The sequence below is a fragment of the Halichondria panicea genome, chromosome 1 (assembly GCF_963675165.1).
Source record: "Halichondria panicea chromosome 1, odHalPani1.1, whole genome shotgun sequence".
NCBI lineage: Eukaryota > Metazoa > Porifera > Demospongiae > Suberitida > Halichondriidae > Halichondria > Halichondria panicea.
In genome coordinates, this window is record NC_087377.1 from 6,064,484 (window position 1) to 6,079,674 (window position 15,191).

The 15,191-nt window shown below is 48.4% G+C and overlaps 1 protein-coding gene and 1 long non-coding RNA gene across 3 annotated transcripts; both read left to right on the forward strand.

Moving 5' to 3' along the window:
• The first annotated feature begins 132 nt into the window (after positions 1–132).
• Positions 133–1,685, forward strand: LOC135338237 (uncharacterized). The gene is made up of 6 exons (XR_010395452.1): positions 133–635; positions 688–865; positions 909–986; positions 1,037–1,325; positions 1,446–1,471; positions 1,529–1,685. It is a non-coding gene; the product is annotated as an uncharacterized LOC135338237 (long non-coding RNA).
• A 480-nt stretch (positions 1,686–2,165) lies between these two features.
• Positions 2,166–4,349, forward strand: LOC135338212 (uncharacterized). Of its 2 annotated transcripts, XM_064534279.1 has the most exons (7): positions 2,166–2,335; positions 2,664–2,994; positions 3,057–3,494; positions 3,554–3,700; positions 3,782–4,021; positions 4,107–4,164; positions 4,216–4,349. In XM_064534279.1, the coding sequence occupies exons 2-5, from the start codon at positions 2,833–2,835 to the stop codon at positions 3,947–3,949; spliced, it is 915 nt and encodes a 304-aa protein (XP_064390349.1). In that variant the 5' UTR covers positions 2,166–2,335; positions 2,664–2,832; the 3' UTR covers positions 3,950–4,021; positions 4,107–4,164; positions 4,216–4,349. The 2 variants fall into 2 exon arrangements, with proteins under 2 accessions (XP_064390349.1, XP_064390340.1); XM_064534270.1 differs by having other exon boundaries at positions 4,107–4,246.
• The last annotated feature ends 10,842 nt before the right edge of the window (positions 4,350–15,191 follow it).

Consider the following 15,191-nt stretch of genomic DNA (forward strand, 5'->3'; position numbering starts at 1 on the left):
CACATGATAATTGACTTGTTGTCTGGCAACTATATTGAGCCACGCCCTAAAGCCTGACCCCAATTTTTGAGCACGTGCGGTCTGAACAACACACTGTTGTTCAGACCGCACGTGCTCAAAAATTGGAACTACCACTGATACCAACTGACCATGAATATGGACCCAATATTCCTCTCACCAACGGTACACGTGTCAATCTATTTGATGATCAAGATTTGAGTGATCTGGAATTCGAAGCTGAGGTTGCGGAGCAAGATAGCCAACAAAGATAGCCAACAACACCAATATCGACCTGAAATGCATGAAGACCCTTCATTTGGAACACCTCATTATCGAGAAAAATCTACTTTTACTTCTCCAAATACCTCTGGTTTTTCGTCAATATTATCAACCCCTCATTCTCATGCCGTGAGTTTTAGGAGTGATGTTGAAGACAGAGCCCACTCAACACCGAATTCTTGATTTGATCTTCGTTCAATTCTTCAAGAGCAGCAGTCAATCCCTCAAAAAATTCTCAGCAATCCAGAAACTATCCAAAAAACACAAAGGAGAGATTAAAGAAGCTTGAGTCAGTGGGTTCGACACCTGCGTCAAGCAGTGTGAAAAAGAAGCAAGCAGTCACACGTACTTTGTCTGTAAGTTACTTAAATACTACTGTACCTTGTACTGACACAATATATTCTATAGTCGAAAGTTCAGATGGTTCACACTGCATTGGAGGAGAAGATTCGACCTGAGAAAAGGTAGTTAAGTGATTGTTTTATTTACAGTTCCACGTCTGACCACAACAAGGAGGTGCGGAAGAAGATTGTAACTGGGTTATTGAGTCAAAGTGATTGTAATTTTTCTGAAAAAGTTATCATTGGTAAGATGTATCACGCATTGTTGTCTGACTAATACAAACACAGCTGCAGTGGCTAGATGCTACCAAAATCTGCGCCGGCAATGGACACCAACAAAGAAAATATCGGTCACGAAGGCAAAGGGCAAGTTGTGTACTTCTACTTCTAATCATTGCTTCATAATTATCATTCAGACATTTGAGCGAAGGGGCCATGTAGTCACTGAGAAGGAGCAGAAAAAGTACTGGAGTCACCTATCTCACTTGTACATCCTCAGATGAAAACAAAATCGTCTTACACAAATTATCCTGGAGGTCGGATGGTTAGTTGCGTTTATTGTATGTTGTTTCAGGTCTCAATAAGTTTTTAAGCACTCTCAATGACCGAGCCAAGAAATTGTCACCTGATACGTTGGCAGCTAAAAAACAAAGAATTGTTGGAGAGCCATCTGCATCCACTGCTCCTCAGGACGGGCTGTAAAAGGTACACCTACATGCACTCTTGATCTTCTCTAATTATAATTATAGTCAACCGTTTTATTTGAAAACATGGTCCAATTCTCTATACACACTCAGAATTAATAAAACTCAATTTTTTTTACAGGCATTCCCTGTGCAAGTGTGATCATGGTAAGTGTATATCTGCCATTTATAAAATGTGAATTCACATGTTCGCTCTTTGTGTAGGTGCTTCTTCGTCAAGAACTGAACTGAACTTATTACGCTCTTTGTGTAGGTGCTTCTTCGTCAAGAACTGAACTGAATTCTTGAACTGAACTTATGTCCTTGTTGCTTTTCAATGTTATATAATTATTACACATGAAGATGATTGGCAATTAATTTACAATAAATTGGTCGTTAGTTTCCATGTAGTTTACACATAATAATCCAATATTTTACGAAGCAGTTACAAATGGTTTACACAAAGATCACATAATGTGTAGATGTGTGTGTAGATTTAGTTCATTTACGAACCACAATAGTTTACAAATTATTTTACACAGTGTAAACTACCCCATTTGGCCCTGTGTTAAATATTTTTGCCGACCACAAATACTATGAAAATTTGACGCATGCGCAGACAACTAGTACCAGGTCCAGTTGTTCGCCTAACCGTTATAAAGCGAAAACTCGGCCTGGGATCGGGGATCGAGGCTACTGATCGAGGCTGTCCAAATTAAAATGATATGGAATTTTGTTATAATGATATTCATACACGTAACGCCATCATACACGTGACGCCATCGCTTTGGAATGTTTATCACGTGCGTGGGTGGAAAACGTCTGCAATTACTAGTAAGGGCGGAGCTTGGATCAAGTTGACCGTAGCTATAGTTGATCGAGTAAAATCCTTGATACCTAGTAGCTAAGATACCTAGTAGCTATTAAAGGCCTTAACTAAGACTATTAGATAGTAGAGAACTTGTTTCCTGCTGCGCAAGACAGAGTGCAGCCAAGCAAAAAAGTTAGGAGGAGATCTCAGGGACAATTCAGGTAAATATTAGCTTGTTGTTTGTATAGACCATGATTACCTATGAATCGATTACCTTAGATGGGCGTGCCCGTCCCCGGCCATAAAAATGGGGGGACGGGTTTCAGCCCTTCGTTCTGCTGCACCGCGTACTAACTATGAATATTGGGTGCGCTCCTGACCACAGAGCTCAGGTGTTAATTAGAGTCCACATGGCTTCAGTTTTGATTCTGTCTCCACTAATTGTGCTGTTCTACGTTAATAATGTTCTACGTTAATTATGGCGCACCCCATCTCCATATACTGCTTTGGTTGTGGAACTGATCTAACTAGTTCTCTCTGTTCCCACAGAGAGAAGATCTCTCACTAGTGAACTCAAGTTTGGAAAGCCTTTGTTGTGGATGAACCTTGACTGCATACTGAGTGGTGATGGTATCCAAGAAAGAGCTGGTAAATTAGTAGGAAATGCCAATCCACCTACGAAAGATATTCAAAGCTACACGACATCATACAAAATAATATGAAGAAGGCAATTGATGCAATGCCGGGTGTTTTTCCTTCATCAACAACATTAGCCCCACCTTTAGCAAAGAAACCTCGTCTAGGCAGGTCTTTTAGCAATTATGCTGGCCATAGCAGTAAAACATCTCAGACTGCGAGCAGCGAGTCTCCAGACGTTGTTGTAAGTTAATAGTCTGAAATGTTGCATGGTGTGTATTATAATTGTATAATCCTCAAATTTAGGTTCATGTCTCTTACAAGAACGCAAAGAAGAGCTATCCCCTCACTCCTAATCGAAAGCACTTAACAAAAGCGATAGCCATTGCTGTCGAGGCCATGAAGGATAAGTCTGTCAAGAAATACATATTGAAGCTTGTCGGACAAGAAATATTCGAAGTGAAGTGTATGGCATCCGACAAGGTTAACTCAATCCTTCAGAGCACAAACGCCGATGACCTGAAATGTTTCTCCTGGAATTCTCTGCTTACTGAGCTCACACAGTTTGCTCCCTTGATGTCCAGTGTTCTAGTTTCTGCTACCAAAACTCGAGCACCTCGTTCTATTACCAAGGCAGTGATCGGTATGTGCGCAGCAATCATTCTCAAACACAGAAACCCTAGGATGAATATCGTTCAGAAAATTAATTCACTGATCTTGTACGCTGGTCATAGTTCAAAACAGGTGAGTTTCGTTAAAACTATATAATGTATAATAATTATAGATCTGGTATCGGTATATAGGTGTATCAACGCTTGAACCCCCTCAACCTAACTGTGTCTCACGTATCGATGATTCGAGTGTTGGCAAAGGTAGGGCTGGGTTATGATGCCAGGGTGAAGGAGTGGAGAGACTCTCTTCTTGCCACTATCACTGACGAGGATGAATTAGTAAGCGAAAAAAATGTTTGTATAGACATAATTCTGTGCATGCAGTATTAAATAATTATGCTACTTCACTTGCATTTATAGACTACACAACAAGCTCCTTGGTCAAAATCAACAGAAGATGGTGCAGCAGACTCTGATGACTGTTCGACTGACAGTGATGACTCGTGGAAACAATTTTCCCCAATGACATCTTCCTCTTCTGAAGATCATGATAGTGCAGACGATACTGGTGATGAAGACCTTAATTAATGACAGTGGTCATTAATTTAGGTACCTGCTCCCGATCAACAGAAGAAGAAAGTAGTGGTTCAAGCAGTAGAGGTGTGCATATAATATGTAATTTTGCTACATAATTACTTATAATTATTATTGTGCTAACGTCAAGCAAGTTATAAACGTTATGCAGGTGGTGCTACAATGTTCCGTATTTGTGGTGACAATATTGACAAGGGAGTCAAGCAAAGGTACATGCGAGTGGGTGTGAAAAGGTTTCATGCGTATGCTGTCTCTGACAGAATCGACTTCTCGAATCTCAGTGAACAAGTCATCCCGACTTCACAAATCTGTCCTGATAGAATTGCTGCGTCTTTAGTTGAGGACGACTTGGCAATACGCAGAAACATATGCACACTTATGTCTCGTGTGCTTTGTGATAATGTTACGTTCTTCAAAGCTTCTTTCGTCGATCGCCATATAAAGCATGATTTTTATTACCAAATGTCAAAAAAATCTGATGTGGTAAGTAAATCCCATATCTATTCAGCATCCCATATCCCATATCTATTCAGTACTGCATGTGCTGGTTCCTCTAGGGATTTTTGCCAAGAATGAAAACAAAGGGGAAGACATGGTAGCTATAATGGAGCATTTCCATCAGTATGTACCCATCAAAAAGATCAGCTGTGATCGGTATATGCCATGTATTGACAAGACAGTCAAAGTATCAAATGCGTTGGGTCGCCCTATACTCTTCAGCTCTTCAGTGGAGACCAACTGACTGCAGCAAGAGCTCGAGGGGCGCAGAAGGCCAAAGTTAATTCACCCTCACCCTCAGCTAGATTTGTGGGTCTGGTTCCCATGGCAGAAGACTGGCATACTAAAGTTGCTTTCCTCAAGGTAACTTGTGTCATATACACGCATACATGTTGAATTTAAATCATCATTAATTGTGTAACATAACACCTATTTTAAACGAAAAAGATAATTTGGAAGTACTTCTACTCGGAAAGGTCAGCTTCTGAACATGGAACTATGTACCAAATACGGAACAAGTTGATGTGGTGAAATCACCAAAGAATGACGTGAATGACGTGAATGCCTGTGAGGATTTCATTGAAATTGTCACTGCCGGCCACATTGTTGCAGCTGTATTGAGATTGAAGTCAAAAGATGACACTCCTACTGATGATAAACTGCTAAAGATGTGTGGTTTAAGTCAAACGAGGAGAGCTTAATGTGTGAGCTGTGTATGATAAATGTGTATGCTTCAGTTACAATGGTTTGAATTGTGACTTAAAAGCGAGTTCTAAACGAGATGGCATTTTCAGCTACCTTCTACGACTTGGGTGTTTCTACCTAGAGTTTTCCGACGCTATCAGAGAAGGAGATGGTGAGCGCATCCTGCGTTGCTGGAAATATCTTATGCCAGTATTTTACGGTTCTGGATCTAAGAATTATTGTTGTGAGTCGGTGAATTTACTTCTTCAACACCTGTACACATTGTCACCAAGGCTTTCAGCACAGCTAATATGGAGTCGGTTCGTAAACATGAATGGTAAACCAGGGATGAATATTGCGGGTGATTTACATACATGCATACGAGCTCAAGGTGTTAATAGAACAGCTAAGGCAATTCAAAGAACTGGGAGGGCAATCGGCACAATATCACCACTGCTTGATCAGTTCGATGAAGATAACAGTATTACACATTCAAGTAGTAGACAAGAAAGACAAGCAAAACCTAATACACAAACAGATATCGAAGTTGTAGCCGAGGAACTTGTGAAGTCTCGTGGGTTTATAGTAGAAGATAACCGAAAGCACCTAACGTTCCCACGTGTTAGGAATGTGCTACATTCCAAAACTAAAGATGAACTAATGACCTGGATTTTAACCAAATTGCTTGATAAATTTTAGTTTGATTTTGTTTACAGTTCAAAGAAAGCGTAATACGACTTTTCCCAATCATCAAGCATTATAAAAAAAGTACGATTGCACGCGCAATTAATCAAAATAAATAGTAGTAGATCTAGTAAGCTTAGTAAAATGTATCATATTGGTTTCACAGTTACCACAAAAGCATAGCTTGGCACAAATGTCACAACAAACACACTTACTACCCATATCGTTGTGAACGTAATTATCCATATCTGTGAATAGGAAATCGCGTCGGCATTTATCACAGTTTGAGGCATATTCTTTAATGTCTGTATCAACAGGGTGGTGAGTGGTTGCTTGAAGTAGTGTGACTGATGACAGATGTCCATCTCTGCCAGCCCGACCAGTTTCTTGAATGTAAGAACTATTGTCATCCGGCAGCCTCACATCAGCGCAATCTACCCCCATACCAAAGGCAACAATTCTCAGGTTTTCTTACTCGGAAGTTGAAAAATGTGCGTATCATTTACGGTCAGTCGTTCAGTATTTTTCTTTGGAGAGAGTTAGGCACCAATTTCACAGAGCCTGTTTATGCTCCTGATGTACCCTCATTCCGCATGGTAGACATGTTTACTAGCGTTACAGATGCTGGGCACAAAACAGAAATTATACTTCTTCAACTCCATTAAACACTCCAATACAGTAAAAGAGATTCTTTTTAGAAGGATTTACATAGGGTGACTTTAGCCCGATTGTCTTGCTGACAGAGTAACGAATGGTTTTTGTGGCTGTCGCTGTTTTTGTGGCTGTCGCTGTAACAGCCATTACATTCACACCTATTGGTAATAGGCTTCTCACTTCACCAATTCTATCCATGACAGGCCTAAAAGTCTCACCCCTATAAAACAATAATTATATCATTATTTACCTACTTAAGATTATAATTACGAGTATAATATATACAAGTGCATTTGTTATGTGGCTTACCATTTCTTCACACAATGTGCCTCATCAATCACAAAGGCCTTCAAACGATTAGCATAAACATCGCCTTCCAGCAATTTTCTCCACTTTCGGTTTCCAATCATCATCTCTGGCGTAAAGAAAATTAACTGATACGCACCTCTGCACACACCATCTTGTACTTCAATGTCCACATTTTCTCCTGAAACTAGTGCCGAGGACAATCCCTTGGAAGAAAAAAATGCCACCTGCATTGGAATCAACATAGTTACTAATTTTGCTTGTCAGTCTGTGCGAGTTATAATTATTCGCTATAATTATGTACGACACATGCAGTGATGTGAATGTTATCATGTTCAGGGCTTCAGGCATACTTGAATGTTTCTGTCAACACGAACATGCAATTGCAAGAGTGAAAAGGGTCACGTGTTATCTTCACTTGTGAGAGTATAGTTTAATACATGCATGGCATGCCTTTTTAATCATGATAAACCCTAAACCAGCCTACGTGATCTTTCATAATAGCTAGCAGAGGAGTCCCTACTATCACCAGTGAATATCCAATATCCTTTCTCCTTTTGAAGGATTTTATCAAAGGTGAATGGCAAACAAGCATAGCACAGGACTTTTCCCAAATCCTGTTGGAAGAACAGTCTTTCTTTCCCATAAAAGCACTCACAACATCCATCTGTTCAGGTTTCACACTTGGATAGCCCAACTCTCTGGCAGCTGAGCAGATGCTTTCAGTCAAAATACTCATAGTTTACTTTATTCAATTCAACTTGATATGTCAGCTGAGAAGCCAGGTTTAGCTGGGAAGCCACAATATGCATTACGTGATCACTCTGCAATCTGATTGGTGCTGCATGATTTTCTGCAGCAGAACGAATGCTAGATAGGGCTGAAACTCGTCCCCCCATTTTTATGGCCGGGGACGGGCACGCCCATCTACGATTACCTATGAATCTGCTTTTGTGCAGCAGGATTTCATCAGTATATGATATGTACATCAGGATCTAACTAAACTGGAACAAATGCTTATTTTATAATTAGTTTTACAAGGAAATTTCATGTTAATTGGTCACATGATAATCACGTGATCTTTATTTTTGATTAAGGAAACTTAAATTTTTATGAGAAAACAAATCAAATTAATATGTTTAATATCGCACACTTTTCAATGTATGTGACGTTGGCCTTTTCTTGATTCTGGACGTGCCTTAATGCACCTGAGCAGGCGAGCGTGCGCAAATTGTGCACAACTGGGTGCACGGAAGTCTAGGTTGTGAAAAACTGCAACATTGTCATGGTCATCCGTCTACTTTCGCTACGATCAATTTTCATATCAAGAACAAGCAGCGGTGCTGCTTCTTCTCATCCAACATATTGCAGCTGGCGTTCCTCCAACAAATCCTGCCGTGTGTGGTGTGTGTTGTGGTGTGTGATGGGAGGGGGTGTGCATGCCGTGTGGTGTGTGCGTATGCCCGTGTGTGTTGGTGTGTTGTGTGTGTGTGTGTGTGTGTGTGTGTGTGGTGTGTGTGTGTGTGTGTGGAGAGGGGTGTGCACGCCGTGTGTGTGTGTGTGTGGTGTGCACGCCGTGTTTGTGTGGTGTGTGTGGAGGGGGTGTGCACGCCGTGTGTGTGGTGTGTGTGCCGTGTGAGTGTGTGTGTGCGTGTGTGTGTGTGGAGAGGGGTGTGCGTGTGTGTGTTGTGTGTTTTGGGCGTGCACACCCCCCCCACACACACACACACGGCGAGACACCCCCTCCACACACACAACACACCACACTTGCACACATCACACGCCTGCACACCCCCTCCCAACACACACCACACACGGCGTGCACACACCCCCCACACACACACAAACACGGCGTGCACACCCCCTCCACACACCACACACACATGGCGTGCACACCCCCCCACACACCCCCCCACACACACACGTGCACACCACACACACACCCCCCCCCACACACAAATATGGTGTGCACACCACACACACACAGTGCACACCCCCCCCACACACACACGTGCACACCCCCCCCCCTCCACCCACACACACCCCCCCCACACACAGACGTGCACACCACACACACACCCCCCCCACACACAAATATGGTGTGCACACCACACACACACAGTGCACACCCCCCCACACACACACGTGCACACCCCCCTCCACCCACACACACACAGTGCAGTGGGGAGGGGCCATGTGGTGTGTTGTGTGTTGTGTGTGTGTGTGTGTGTGTGTGTGTGTGTGAGTGTGCACGCCGTGTTTGTGTGTGTGTGGTGTGTTATGTGTGTGTGTGTATGTGTGGTGTGTGCGTGTGTGTGGAGAGGGGTGTGCACGCCGTGTGTGTGTGTGTGGTGTGTGGTGTGTTATGTGTGTGTGTATATGTGTGGTGTGTGCGTGTGTGTGGAGAGGGGTGTGCACGCCGTGTGTGTGTGTGTGGTGTGCACGCCGTGTTTGTGTGCATGTGTGTTGTGTGTGTGTGTGTGTGGTGTGTGTGTGTGAGTGTGTGAGTGTGTGTATGGTGTGCACGCGTGTGGTGAGTGTGTGTGGTGTGTTGTGTGTGTGGTGTGTGTGTGTGTGTGTGTGTGGTGTGCGGTGTGCACGCGCGTGTGTGGTGTGTGTGTCTGTGTGTGGTGTGTGTGTGTGTGTGTGTGGGAGGGGTGTGTGTGTGTGGGGGTGTGCACGCCGTGTGTGTGCCGTGTGAGTGTGTGTGGGGGTGTGCACGCCGTGTGTGTGCCGTGTGAGTGTGTGTGTGCGTGTGTGTGGTGTGTGCGTGTGTGTGTGTGGAGGGGGGTGTGAGTGTGTGTGCTGTGTTGTTTTTTGTGTGTGTGTGGAGGGGGTGTGCACGCCGTGTTTGTGTGTGTGTGTGTGTGTGTGGTGTGCACGCCGTGTTTGTGTGCACACCGTGTGTGTGTGGGGGAAGTGTGCACGCCGTGTTTGCGTATGTGTGTGTGTGGTGTGTGTGGCCGTGTGTGTGTGGTGTGTGTGGTGTGCACGCCGTGTTTGTGTGCACACCGTGTGTGTGGGGGGGGTGTGCACGCCGTGTTTACGTGTGTGTGTGTGTGGTGTGTGTGGCCGTGTGTGTGTGGTGTGTGTGGCCGTGTGTGTGTGGTGTGTGTGGCGTGCACACCGTGTGTGTGTGCGTGTGGGGGGCGGGGTGTGCGGTTTTGTGTGTGTAGTGTGTTCGGGGGGTGTGTGGTGTTTGTGTGTGTTGTGTGTGTGTGTGTGTGGGGGGGTCCGTGTGTGTGTGTGTGTGTGGTGGGGTGTGTGCATGCCTTGTGTTTGTGTTTGTGTGTGTTGGGCGGGTGTGTACACACCGTGTGTGTTGTGTGTGTGTGTGTGGGGGTGTGTGCACACTGTGTGTGGTGTGTGTGGTGTGTGCAAGCTGTGTGGGGGGGCCATGTGTGTGTGTGTGTGGAGGGGGCGTGTTTGTGTGTGTGTGTGGGCGGTGTGCACGCTGTGTGTGTGAGTGGACGGGGTGTGCATGCCGTGTTTGTGTCTGGTGTATGTGTGTGGTGTGTGTGGGAAGGGGGTGTGTAGGCCGTGTGATGTGTGCGTGTGTGGTGTGTGCTAGCCATGTGTGTTGGTGTAATGTGTGTGTGTGTGTGTGTGTGTGGTGTGTGTGTGGTGTGTGCATGTGTGTGGAGAGGGGTGTGCACGCCGTGTGTGTGTGTGTGGTGTGTGCGTGGTGTGTGCGTGTGTGTGGTGTGTTGTGTGTGTGTTGTGTGTGTGTGTGGTGTGTGTGTGTGTGTGTGTGTGTGTGTGTGTGTGTGTGTGTGTGGTGTGTGTGTGGAGAGGGGTGTGCACGCTGTGTGTGTGGGTGTGGTATGCACGCGTGTGGTGCGTGTGTGTGTGTGTGTGTGTGTGTGTGTGTGTGTGTGTGTGTGTGTGTGTGTTTTCGAGGGGGGTGTGCACGCCGTGTGTGTGCCGTGCGAGTGTGTGTGCGTGTGTGTGTGTGGAGAGGGGTGTGCGTGTGTGTGGTGTGTTGTTTTTTGTGTGTGTGTGTGGAGTGGGTGTGCACGCCGTGTGTGTGTGTGTGTTGTGCACGCCATGTTTGCGTGTGTGTGTGTGGTGTGAACGCCGTGTGTGTGTGTGCGTGTGGGGGGGCGGGGTGTGCACGCCGTGTTTGTGTGTGTGTGTGTGGTTTTGTGTGTGTGTAGTGTGTTCGGGGGGTGGTGTTGTGTGTGTGTTGGGGAGGCCGTGTGTGTGTGTTGTGTGTGTGGTGGGGTGCGTGCATGCCTTGTGTTTGTGTGTGTTGGGCGGGTGTGTGCACGCCGTGTGTGTTGTGTGTGTGTGTGTGGGGGTGTGTGCACGCTGTGTGTGGGGAGGGCTGTGTGGTGTGTGGTGTATGTGGGGGGGCCGTGTGTGTGTGTGTGTGTGGAGGGGGTGTGCCCGCCGTGTTTGTGTGTGTGTGTGGGGGGGTGTGCACGCCGTGTGTGGTGTTTGTTGGGAGGGGGTGTGCAGGCGGGTTATGTGTGCAAGCCGTGTGTGTGTGGTGTTATGTGTGTGTGGTGTGTGTGTGTGTGGAGGGGGTGTCACGCCGTGTGTGTGTGTGGGGGGGTGTGCATGCCGTGTGTGGTGTGTGGGTGAGGTGTGTGTTGTGAGGGGTGTGCAGGTGTGTGATGTGGCAAGCCGTGTGTGTGTGGTGTATTGTGTGTGCGTGTCTGTGTGTGGTGTGTGTGTGGAGGTGGTGTGCACGCCGTGTTTGTGTGTGTGTGTGTGGGGGGGTGTGCACGCCGTGTGTGGTGTGTGTTGGGGGGGGTGTGCAGGCGTGTGATGTGTGCAAGCCGTGTGTGTGTGGAGGTGGTGTGCACGCCGTGTTTGTGTGTGTGTGGGGGGGGGTGTGCACGCCGTGTGTGGTGTGTGGCGTGTGATGTGTGCAAGCCGTGTGTGTGTGTTGTGTGTTGTGTGTGTGGTGTGTGTGTGTGTGGAGGGTGTGTCACGCCGTGTGTGTGTGTGGGGGGGTGTGCATGCCGTGTGTGGTGTGTGGGTGAGGTGTGTGTTGTGAGGGGGTGTACAGGTGTGTGATGTGGCAAGCCGTGTGTGTATGTGGTGTGTTGTGTGTGTGTGGTGTGTTGTGTGTGTGTGTCTGTGTTTTGTGTATGTGTGGAGGTGGTGTGCACGCCGTGTTTGTGTGTGTGTGGCGGGGGTGTGCACGCCATGTGTGGTGTGTGTTGGGAAGAGGTGTTGGGAAGGGGTGTGCAGGCGTGTGATGTGTGCAAGCCGTGTGTGTGGTGTGTTGTGTGTGTCTGTGTGTGGTGTGTGTGTGGAGGTGGTGTGCACGCCGTGTTTGTGTGTGTGTGTGGGGGGGTGTGCACGCCGTGTGTGGAGTGTGTTGGGAGGGGGTGTGCAGGCGTGTGATGTGTGCAAGCCGTGTGTGTGTGGTGTGTTGTGTGTGTGTGTGTGGAGGGGGTGTCACGCCGTGTGTGTGTGTGTGTGGGGGGGTGTGCACGCCGTGTGTGGTGTGTGTTTGGTGTGGTGTGTATTGGGAGGGGGTGTGCAGGCCGTGTGGTGTGTGCGTGTGTGTGATGTGTGCATGCCGAGTGTGTATGTGTGGAGAGAGTGTACACGCCGTGTTTGTGTGTAGTGTGTGTGGAGAGGGGGTGTGCAGGCCGTGTGGTGTGTGCAAGCCGTGCGTGTGGTGTGTGTGGTGTGTGTGTGTGGAGGGAGTGTGCACGCCGTATTTGTGTGTGGTGTGTGTGGAGAGGTGGTGTGTGTGGTGTGTATGTGTGGAGGGAGTGTGCACGCCGTGTTTGTGTGTGGTGTGTGTGGGGAGGTGTGCAGGCCGTGTGGTGTGTGCAAGCCGTGTGTGTGTGTGGTGTGTTGTGTGTGTGTGTATGTGTGTGGTGTATGTGGGGAAGGGGTGTGCAGGCCATGTGTGGTTTTTTGTGTGTGTGTGTGTGGTGTGTGTGTGTGGACGGGGTGTGCACGCCATGTTTGTGTGTGGTGTATGTGTGTGGTGTGTGTAGGAAGGGGGTTTGTGGAGGGAGTGTGCACGCCGTGTTTGTGTGTGGTGTGTGTGCGGAGGGGGTGTGCAGGCCGTGTGGTGTGTGCAAGCCGTGTGTGTGTGTTGTGTGTGTGTATGTGTGTGGTGTGTGTGGGGAGGGGGTGTGCAGGCCATGTTGTGTGTTGTGTGTTGTGTGTGTGTGTGTGGTGTGTGTGTGGTGTGTGTGTGTGGTGTGTTGTGTGTGTGTGTATGTGTGTGGTGTGTGTGGGGAGGGGTGTTGCAGGCCATGTTGTGGTGTGTTGTGTGTGTGTGTGTGGTGTGTGTGTGGTGTGTGTGTGTGTATGTGTGTGTGGACGGGGTGTGCACACCGTGTTTGTGTGTGGTGTAAGTGTGTGGTGTGTGTGGGAAGGGGGTGTGCAGACCGTGTGGTGTGTGCGTGTGTGGTGTGTGCTAGCCGTGTGTGTGGTGTGGTGTGTGGAGGGAGTGCACGCCGTGTTTGTGTGCGGTGTGTGTGGAGAGGTGGTGTGTGCAAGCCGTGCGTGTGGTGTGTGTGTGGTGGGTGTGTGTGGAGGGAGTGTGCACGCCGTGTTTGTGTGGTGTGTGCAAGCCGTGTGTGTGTGTGGTGTGTTGTGTGTGTGTGTGTATGAGTGTGGTGTGTGTGTGGTGTGTGTGGGGAGGGGGTGTGCAGGCCATGTGGTGTGTGGTGTTTTGTGTGTGTGTGTGTGGTGTGTGTGGTGTGTGTGTGTGTGAGTGTGTAAGTGTGTGTGGACGGGGTGTGCACGCCGTGTTTGTGTGTGGTGTATGCAGGCCATGTGGTGTGTGGTGTTTTGTGTGTGTGTGGTGTGTGTGTGGTGTGTGTGTGTGTGAGTGTGTGTGGACGGGGTGTGCACGCCGTGTTTGTGTGTGGTGTATGTGTGTGGTGTGTGTGAGAAAGGGGTGTGCAGGCCATGTGGTGTGTGCGTGTGTGGTGTGTGCTAGCCGTGTGTGTTGGTGTGTTGTGTGTGTGTGTGTGTGTGTGCGTGTGTGGTGTGTGTGTGTGGAGAGGGGTGTACACGCCGTGTGTGTGTGTGTGGTGTGCACCCCGTGTTTGTGTGGTGTGTTTGTGTTTGTGTTGTGTGTTGTGTGTGTGTTGTGTGTGTGTGTGGTGAGTGTGGTGTGTGCGTGTGTGTGTGGAGGGGGGTGTTGATGGGAGGGGGGTGTGCACGCCATGTGTGTGCTGTGTGTGCTGTGTGAGTGTGTGTGCGTGTGTGGAGAGGGGTGAGATTGTGTGTTGTGTGTTTTTTGTGTGTGTGTGGTGTGTTGTGTGTGTGTTGTGTGTGTGTGTGGTGTGTGTGTGTGTGTGTGTGTGTGTGGTGTGTGTGTGCGTGTGTGTGGAGAGGGGTGTGCACGCCGTGTGTGTGTGTGGTGTGTGCGTGGTGTGTGGTGTGTTGTGTGTGTTGTGTGTCTGTGGAGGGGGTGTGCACGCCGTGTGTGTGCCGTGTGAGTGTGTGTGTGCATGTGTGTGTGTAGAAAGGGGTGTGCGTGTGTGTGGTGAGTTGTTTTTTGTGTGTGTGGGGAGTGGGTGTGCACGCCGTGTTAGTGTGTGTGTGTGTGGTATGCAAGCCGTGTCTGTGTGCACACCGTGTCTGTGTGCACGCCGTGTTTGTGTGCACACCGTGTGTGTGTGGGGGGGTGTGCACGCCGTGTTTGCGTGTGTGTGTGTGTTGTGCACGCCGTGTGTGTGTGGTGTGTGAATGGTGTGCACGCCGTGTGTGGTGTGTGTTGGGAGGGGGTGTGCAGGCGGGTGATGTGTGTGTGTGTGATGTGTTGTGTGTGTGGTGTGTGTGTGTGTGGAGGGGGTGTCACGCCGTGTGTGTGTGTGTGGGGGGTGTGCACGCCATGTGTGGTGTGTGGGTATGGTGTATGTTGTGAGGGGGTGTGCAGGCCATGTGGTGTGTGCGTGTGTGTGATGTGGCAAAGCCGTGTGTGTGTGGTGTGTCGTGTGTGTGTCTTGTGTGGTGTGTGTGTGGAGGTGGTGTGCATGCCGTGTGGTGTGTGTTGGGAGAGGGTGAGCAGGCGTGTGATGTGTGCAAGTCGTGTGTGTGTGGTGTGTTGTGTGTGTCTGTGTGTTGTGTGTGGTGTGTTGGGAGGGGGTGTGCAGGCCGTGTGTGTGTGTGTGATGTGTGCAAGCCGTGTGTGTGTGTGTGATGTGTGCAAGCCGTGTGTGTATGTGTGGAGGGAGTGTGCACGCCGTGTTTGTGTGTGGTGTGTGTGGAGAGGGGGTGTGCAGGCCGTGTGGTGTGTGCAAGCCGTGCGTGTGGTGTGTGTGTGTGGAGCGAGTGTGCACGCCGTGTTTGTGTGTGGTGTGTGTGGGGAGGGGGTGTGCAGGCCGTGTGGTGTGTGCAAGCCATGTGTGTGTGTGGTGTGTTGTGTGTGTGTATTGTGTGTGGTGTGTGTGTGGTGTGTGTGGGGAGGGGGTGTGCAGGC